Source organism: Caloenas nicobarica, chromosome 22 (assembly GCF_036013445.1).
Source record: "Caloenas nicobarica isolate bCalNic1 chromosome 22, bCalNic1.hap1, whole genome shotgun sequence".
In the NCBI taxonomy this organism is placed as follows: Eukaryota; Metazoa; Chordata; class Aves; order Columbiformes; family Columbidae; genus Caloenas; species Caloenas nicobarica.
In genome coordinates, this window is record NC_088266.1 from 5,618,846 (window position 1) to 5,627,465 (window position 8,620).

The 8,620-nt window shown below is 41.9% G+C and overlaps 1 protein-coding gene across 2 annotated transcripts; it reads right to left on the bottom strand.

The window, feature by feature from the left end:
• Positions 1-2,016: 2,016 nt before the first annotated feature.
• Positions 2,017-7,879, bottom strand: UBE2J2 (ubiquitin conjugating enzyme E2 J2). 2 transcript variants are annotated; one of them, XM_065650193.1, is made up of 7 exons: positions 7,686-7,879; positions 6,025-6,155; positions 5,761-5,801; positions 4,821-4,923; positions 4,568-4,706; positions 4,000-4,080; positions 2,017-3,152 (listed from the first exon to the last, which is right to left on the bottom strand). In XM_065650193.1, the coding sequence occupies exons 2-7, from the start codon at positions 6,153-6,155 to the stop codon at positions 2,868-2,870; spliced, it is 780 nt and encodes a 259-aa protein (XP_065506265.1). In that variant the 5' UTR covers positions 7,686-7,879; the 3' UTR covers positions 2,017-2,867. The 2 variants fall into 2 exon arrangements, with proteins under 2 accessions (XP_065506265.1, XP_065506267.1); XM_065650195.1 differs by lacking the exon at positions 7,686-7,879 and adding an exon at positions 6,646-6,777.
• Positions 7,880-8,620: the final 741 nt, after the last annotated feature.

Consider the following 8,620-nt stretch of genomic DNA (forward strand, 5'->3'; position numbering starts at 1 on the left):
AGAAATCCATGGAATTGCAGCATGAGAGTGAAGGGCCAGACATTTGTTCCAATATCATATACTGAGGGGCAGCTTTTAGTTTTATTACATTAATTAATGCACTGCTTCAGGGCATGAGAATATTTTTGCATGGCAAAGAATGGTTTACTCCATCGAATGACTTTGGTAACAAAAAGATCATATAGTGCATACTATTAAAAATGCTTTAAAAAAACCCACAAAACAGTAAAACCAACACAAAAGGGAATAAATCTTCTGTTACCAAAGGCAAGGAGATGTATCAAAATCACATAAGCCATAGGTGTAAGGATTCAGCGATTGCTCCTCACGTCCAACAAACCGCACCCAAAATGACTGTCACATCTTTCTCTGAATCCAGGCTACTGAAGAGAAACGGCAATTGGAAGTTTGGTTTGTTTTTTAAATACAACCAATCCTCAGAAAAGATGCAGCATGTCCAGGGTTTAACCAACATTTTTTTGTTTCCAATTGTGGCACTTACTAAAAACAAGAGACTCCCCCCTTCAAATACTTGGGTGTAGCTTAAGGCCAATTTCTTGTCACATAATAAAATGCCTTTTATTCAACATCTCACGGTTTTACTAGTTCTTTTGCCTTGATTAGGTACATTTCACAGAAGATGCAAACACATCGTGCCCAAGGTCTCCTTGCCTTTGTCTTTATGTGGCTAAAAGAACTTTGTCAGAAGATAGACAAAGACAACCAATTATAAGCTTCTGTCTGGAGGCAATGTCAATGGTAATAAAAGGCATTGTGAGAACAAACATGACTGAATGATACTGAGATCTATGAGGCAGAACAGCCTCAGCAACAGGTCCGTATGCTTTGAAAAAAGAAAAAATATCAGTCTGACAAGCCATCCCAAAAATCCCATCACTGCAGGAAAGACATCTCCCCCTTGCTTTCCAGGACAGCCCCAGACCGACAGAACAGAACTGCTTCTACATAGACACAACTGGTGCTTCTTTTTTTCAAAGAGCTGATTAAGCACATACAAGAGGTAAATTAAAAATAGTTATAAATAAGATTTGGTAAAAATCAAAGACTTATAAATACATTTTAAAATCCAGCCTTTTCCAAATTCCATCCTCACACCCCACCTCCTCCTTCCCTTCCTTATCTCAGTAAGAACTGCTTTAAGATTTCTTTAGTAAAGAGCTGTTCTGCTAGTTTGGGTAATTCCTACCTATTGCAGAGAATTGGTCACATTTACTGCTGCTCTAAGCTGCATGGCTCATGGGTTAGCAGTACGTTTTCCTTACAATTCAAGATACCAAGAACACGCAGACAGAACAAATCTGAAAGGGAAAATAAAACGGTTTCAAAAAAATTCTTAGATACATGAGGTAATATTTATTTGGGCTCTTAACAATACTTCAAATAAGACTATGCAGTTATTTGCAGAGCTTTTTACGCCACTATCACCTCTGATGGTTTGTTGTGCCACGAACAGCGAGCGTTTCTTCCCCAGATGACCAGGCATCCCTGTCACTCATAGAAGGCACAGTAAGTTTGCCTCTGATGAAATAAAACATTTGGATAAAATTAAGCAGGGAGAGGAAACCAAGCAAACTTGGTTAAAAAAGTAATTTCAGACTTCTGAACTACTCGAGGAGCTCTAGTGTTTACCCACAGTCCTGTAATGCCATCAACAAACAGGAATTTCAGTCATCAATCATCTGAAGGGGACTGGTGGTGAACTTACACCTAAAAGCAAAAAGCTTCTAGAATCTCAGATGAATTAGAAAGGTTTGGGGTTTGGCTTTTGGTGGTGGTGGAGGTTTTTTTAAAGTTTATGCAAATCTTCAAGGAAGCAAGAATAAATGATTTTAAGGGTTTACTTCAACTAGTGACACTTCAGCTTAATTCAGTTGACTCTGATGAAGCTGGTTTGTTTTTCAGACTCTCTTTCTCTTCCCAAGGGCTAGGGTCACTTCATTTACCGAAGTCCAAGAAATCCAGAGAAGATTTTCTGAATACACAATCAACTCTCCATTGGTGTGTGCAGTTTTATTATTTTTTTCAACAGTGGCACCTTGTGATCAAAATTAAGTATTACAGCTTTCAAATATAACATCTCTCAAAACGGAAATCTGCAAGTGAACAAACCCAAATCGATTCTGGACACGGGTATCCCCACTACAGACTGATTCAAATGCTTTTTCTTGCTAATCATTCCTAAAGGCCGACAACTGCACTTCTTGTAGCCCAAATAAAACCTTCAATTACATTGTGACAATTTAGACAACACATTTAACACACAGGGTGTTATCTTCCCACTCATCTAATCACTACTGACTAGATATGCAACGATGTTCGTTCTATTTTAAAAAAGAAACCAGCAATCTTCTGTAGCATCAACATTCACGTGAACCAAACCCTTACCAAGTCCACATGAAACCTCTACTTGAATCATTTCAACACCTGTACTAATGAAAATAAAATACAATATGCGTAAGTTGTGAAATTTTAAAAATTGTTCAATGAAGTAAAAAGCCTTATTTCCTTAAGATTTTCAAATTTCAAATAACAGATGGAGAACTGCTATAAAAATCAAAGCACTAGAAATGTTAGTGTCTCATCAATAATGCTTTGACTTGTTTGTGAGCCACTAGTAGACAGCAGCGAGGACAAGAGAATCTGTGAGCAGAACTTCTTTTAGTTTTCTGACTAATCCAAACTATTTCATTTCTCAAAAATAACCCATGAGCCAACAGATGTTTTACCTGCAACTTGGTAAAACAAATATTTATTATCCCAGTGTCAGTCAGGTGCCCAAAGAGTCCCACTCATTCTGCAACTACCACTAATTTGGTCTTGGATTTCTTTTATCATCATCCTCCTCCTCATTCTTGCGCTATGCTTCTCAGTACATACTTGACTGTGTAGGCAAAGGCTGCAAAACCAACTATAACGAACAAGTTCGCCAAAGCTCCGCCTAAAAGTCCATGGTTACGGTTGGCCTGCTGGAGACCCGGATGGTTGGCAGGTGCCAAGGGTACGTGCCCGTTAAGAAGGGGAATTCCGTTCTGCCCGTAGTGTGCTTCCCCATCAGGGACAACATCTGGCAAAGGGAGGGATGGGGGTCTGTTACTGAGCTCTTCTTGTGCTTTCTGTTTTTGTTTGATCTCCTGGAGAAAGGAAAAAAAAACAACTGAATGGCTGGAAGCGAAAGTCGTGAAGCTATTGGATGTTTTGAAAAGATTTCAAAATAGGGAAAGGCTATGGTACACTTCTTCATACTGCAGTGTCTTTTAAACTAAATTAACTGCATTACACACATCTGTACAGACTCCCGAGTTCCTTCCAAAGTTACCTACTTCGGTGGTTGACACTAACAATCATTTGGCCAAGTATTTTTTTAGTTCACATGTACATTTTCTGATAAACCTTTTGTTAGAAATAAGAAATTCTTTCATCAAAAGTCTTGCATGTCCAGCTTGTTTTTAACACAAGACATTAAAACAATGAAGAAAGCAATCACAGAAGCTTAGAAGGATTAGGACTCTAAGTATTACATGTTAAAAATCTGCCTGTGCATGGAACACAACAGCAGGTATCTATTATTGTCTTTAGAGTTTCCCGATCATTTAGGTACCAGTAAAACTGTACTGCAGAAAATATTTCTGATTCTCTGGCATACTCAAACTCAAGAAAACACAATATCTAATTCTAAAATACTGGGACCACAACCACACCTGCTGCACCCGCAGCTCAGTCAAGGCTGTGATACCAATCCTAAATACACACATTTGATTCTCTATACAATGGAATCTTTGTGTGGCAGAAAAAGAATTCCATTTCAAGATTCAACTTTTTAACTCTTACATGTAGCAAAAGCACCTTTCAAAAGGCCTTCAAGATTGATAAAAGTAGCCGTTGTCTGGGAACAGTCCTAAACGATTAGTATACAGATCTACACAGATCAGCCAAAAAACTACAGAAAACCAAATCATTGTATGGAATTAATTCCCTTACCTCCACCACTTCAGGGAAGAGCTCACAGAAGACTTTATCTTTTAAGTTAAATGCTAAGCTTTGTGCAGCGAGCTGTCTTTTCTGTGGAGGAAAAAAAGTTATTAGCAGTTGCATACAAACGAAGTCAATATGCTTTAATTCGTCAGCTGATTATTTCCCACAAGAACAGTGCAAACCACTAGCCTACTAGTTTCTAATATTTCATACTTGTGAATATTATTCACTACAATAGACATTCTAGACCTAAATTATGTTCTCCATTCTTCATCTTGTGGGATTAGCATTCTGTACTAATGTGCCTGCTTGGCAGACACTTCCAGAGGAAGGAAAGACAGAGAAAGAAAGTCCTAACCATACTGTTTACTAAAAGGGATTTAAAATTCTCTAAGAGATCTTCTCTCCATCCCTACATCACATAAAATTAATTCATCTGCCCATCATCTATAGCAGGCAACAACATATTCATTTCTGAGACACCAAAACGCCAGCTGCTGCTGCTGGTTTAACTTTGAGGTCCCGTTCAACATTCCCTAAGCTGACAAAAGGTGGGTGCCACGCTGGCGCTTACTGTGAACTCAGACGTCTCTATGCTGCCCAGTGTGGGGCCCTTTTCCACCATAAAACTAAGAAGGCCCGTCAAGATCGTTGAGACCGACCAAGCTGGATTCCACGTGTCCGGGTGGAAATCGGTGATTGAAAGACACAACCTTCAAAGGGATAAGAACAGGCAGCGTGGTTTATTTTTGCCATTAGAATTATTACACATTATACATATTGATAAAATGGTGTTAATTGCTTAAGTGTTAGAAGAAAATCCTTACCTTGTATTACACTTAAACCTTCCATTAGGTGTAATCATATAAATACTAGGAGGTTTAAAAGGAAATTCTCTGGGGAATATTAGTTTCCCATGATAATAGCCACCTGCATTACATAAAGAGATGAATTACTTATTTTGCATGAAGATGAAGTCCTAAGCTGCTACTCAAAACGGGCCAAATAAAACTCTAATTCTCTCCTTCTCCCCCTCACACTAAAGAGATCAAGCTCATTATCTTGTGCCTCTAAAACACAGGAATAATGATCCACAACTACAGTAGTTTTACTTTGGAGGCAATTCTCTCACATGCATATTACAAACAGCACTTTCTGTTGTCAAGTCCATAACACATTTAAGGAAAAACAGCCAAAGTGTATTTAATACAATACAAATGAATTAGTTTTAGAAACACAAGTAACTACAAATACAATCCTATGAAGAATCCAATTTAAAAAAGCATTTTGTGAGAGGCTCCAGAAGACACTGTGAAATATGTGACAACAAATTAATCAGGCTTTTACATTCCTCACTTTCTCCAGAGAAATTCATAAAGAGAATAAACGTCTCCGTTCACCAAGAACATTACGTGGTAACAAACTGGGATTTTTTTAAGTTGTGTTTGACTGTCATTATCTAAAGTGAGTTATCTGCTCCAAAACCTTTAGCAATCACTTAATAGGAAGTTATCTGTCTTCAGTTTAACCTAAACGTTGTTTTGTTAGAATCCTTGATAACAGAACAATTCCTAACCCACAGTGGTACCACTACCTCTTTTCAACAAGCTATCACCCAAGTCAGGGACAGCTTGGAAACTGCACTAACAGTTTTTAGAGCTATTTACAGCAGTTCTATTTTACTCATTCAAACAGACACACAATTACTCAGGCATGCCAATCCCAACATAAAGCACAGGCATGCTTTTGCTGCATGCCAACTTCTACCTTCATAAGGAGTCATTTCAGGTCCCCGTACAACATAGTGCCTAGGACAAAGAAAGAAATTTAAACAGTATGAAAGTCAGCATACAATCAGGCTTCAAATTCTCTAGAAAAATGAAGAGCCAGTAGCACCTGAGCAAAAGTTTCACACTCCTCCTCCCAGACCCGAATTCCCACACAATCTGTAGGAGTGAGGGAGTCGGACTTGCAGACCTGGAAAATCTCGTTCTCTCCACTAGCAAGCGAACAGTTCCTTCCAATTCTTACCATTCCAGGATGTTGGATGGGAGGGGCTCTGCACAGATATAAGGCACTGGATCTTTCTTAATTCGCAGGTAGTCTTGTTTAAGTCTCTGGGTCGCTGTCGTTGGTGCTCTCTTATTACTGTTGTTGCTCATCTAGTTTAAAAAAAATATATATATATAAACACGACCTCAATAGAATTGTAATAGATGCAGAGCTACTATGCTTCATTGAACACAGCTGCAGATTTTTGCAAAATCTACTTTACAAAGTATTTTTTTAACTGTAAATTAAGTTACCATAACTTTTAAGTGGCAAGAACCATGCAAAATCCTAACCAACACACTCCCAAGAGATTCTGTAAATTAGGGAAAATAATCCTTCCAGACCACTGCTGTTCATATACTACAGTGAGTCGCGATCGTGAAAATATGCTGCATTATAGAACCCACTTAAACTCTTAATAATCAGTCCTGCACACATCGTTATGACACTGTTTTAAAGGGCTTATACTTTTTGAGTAATTAATTTCCCTACTCAGTCTGAATATCTATTATGTAAATTCACCCATGATTTAAATTTATTTGCTGTTCCTACACGGCCAGTTATTTGAAATAAATAACAAACAAAAAAATCCACAATAACCTTATTTGAGGTGAAGGATTTTACATTAACTCTGTTGCCTAAGAGTCAGTTGAGGTCACAGAATGGAACTTCTGAGCCAGACCATTCTCTTCCAGGCAAACAAAGACCTCATCCAAAATGAGACAAGTCAGCGTGAAGAAAGGAAATCCCAGTGCTGCTCACAAGACAAAGCATCAGCCCTCACAATGCACCTACAGAACACGCACCAATTAACAACTGCTACTTAACCCACTTTCCCCAGAGAAACTGAGCCAGTGACTTGGCTGTAAACAGGGAAATTCAGGCGAGAACAAGAAGAAAAGATTTTACAAACAGCTTGTATGAAGAGGTAAGACAATGCTTACAATATGACAGCAGCATTTGATACAAAAAGCGTGTTAAATACCTACAACTCTTGCTATTTCTTTATTTCAAACAGATAGTCAAGTACAGCTTATTAAAGTAATAATATTTAAATCACAAGCAACAAATTTACGTGGTCGAGTATTCAAACCCTACTCAAAACAAACGCGTTTAATCTGGCTCTTGTCAGAATGACTGTAAATGATTGTTACACTCGTACAGTATTTTTCCTTGAAAGAATTCGGACGTTTTTAAGTCACAGCCCTTGACATCATAAAATTAAGGATTTTTTTCTCTCAAAAAGTCAGCTTTAACTTTAACACACGGACTGAATCACATCTTTTTTAATGTAACACATTTGTTCTGAAGCCTCGCAATAACGCCCCTCACTACGGGCCGCAAAAACACATCGAAATATTTCCCAGCACTTCGTCACGGGGGTTTTAACCCCCACCCAAACCTCATCTGAAAGCACCTTTGTATCTTACAGGCAGAAAACAACCGGCAGCCTTTACAGAACGTGCGGCCCGGGGCCCCCATTTCGACGACACAATTTCCTAGAAGAAAGGAAAGAACCCGCCGGCTCTCGGGCAGCTGAACGGTGTCCCCAAGGGAGGGACAGAGGGCGGGTGACACCCCCCCCAGATCTCCCCTGAGCTCCCTCAGGCGCTCGCCCCGCCGGCCCAGGCCCCGCTCACCTCTCCCTGCTCGCGCAGGCCCCTCCGCCGCCGGGCCGCCTCACCCGCCCGCACCGGGAGGCCGAGGGAAGGAGGGAGGATGCGGGGAAAGGGCGGAAGCGCCGCAGGAGCCAGAGGAGCGGGCAGGGCAGGGCCGGACCCCCCACACCTCCCGCTGCGGCGAGCGCGGCTCCAGCCAAGATGGCGGCCCGGCGAGGCGGAGCCTGCGCGGCGCTGGCGTATCCTTCCGGGAGCGCGGCACCCGCGGGTCGCGTGACTTCCGCTTCCGGCCGTTCGCCTTCAGGGCGGCCAGGCGCTCCGGGCTGCGGGGCCTTGGCCACCGATGAGGCCTTGGCCACACAGAAGGCTTTTGCCACAGATGAGGCTTTTACCACACATGAGGCTGGTTCCAGACCCCGCGGGTGAGGAACAGCCCGCTCCGTCGGGAAGCCACCCGTGTCCGGTCGCGGTGTCAAGGCAGAAAGTCACACAGGATCCCAGAATGTCAGGGACTGGAAGGGACCTCGAAAGCTCATCCAGTCCAGTCCCCCCGCTGGAGCAGGAACACCCAGATGAGGTTACACAGGAAGGTGTCCAGGCGGGTTGGAATGTCTGCAGAGAAGGAGACTCCACAACCTCCCTGGGCAGCCTGGGCCAGGCTCTGGCACCCTCGCTGGCAAGAAGTTTCTTCTCATCTTTCAGCGGAACCTCCTGTGTTCCAGTTTGTACCCATTGCCCCTTGTCCTATCATTGGTTGTCACCCAGAAGAGCCTGGCTCCATCCTCCTGACGCTCCCCCTTTCCATATTGATCCCCATGAATGAGGTCACGCCTCAGTCTCCTCCAGCTCCAGAGCCCCAGCTCCTCAGCCTTTCCTAGCACGGGAGATGCTCCACTCCCTCCGGCATCTTCGTGGCTGCGCTGGACTCTCTCCAGCAGTTCCCTGTCCTTCTGGGA

What these genes read in the sequence shown, in the direction of transcription:
- UBE2J2 (XM_065650193.1), bottom strand. Translation starts at nt 6,155, where the DNA reads ATGAGCAACAACAGTAATAAGAGAGCACCAACGACAGCGACCCAGAGA. An exon ending in CCATCCAACATCCTGGAATG is followed by an intron (nt 5,802 to 6,024) that starts GTAAGAATTGGA and finishes TCTTTGTCCTAG; the next exon opens with GCACTATGTTGTACGGGGAC. An exon ending in TGAAATGACTCCTTATGAAG is followed by an intron (nt 4,924 to 5,760) that starts GTAGAAGTTGGC and finishes TATGTAATGCAG; the next exon opens with GTGGCTATTATCATGGGAAA.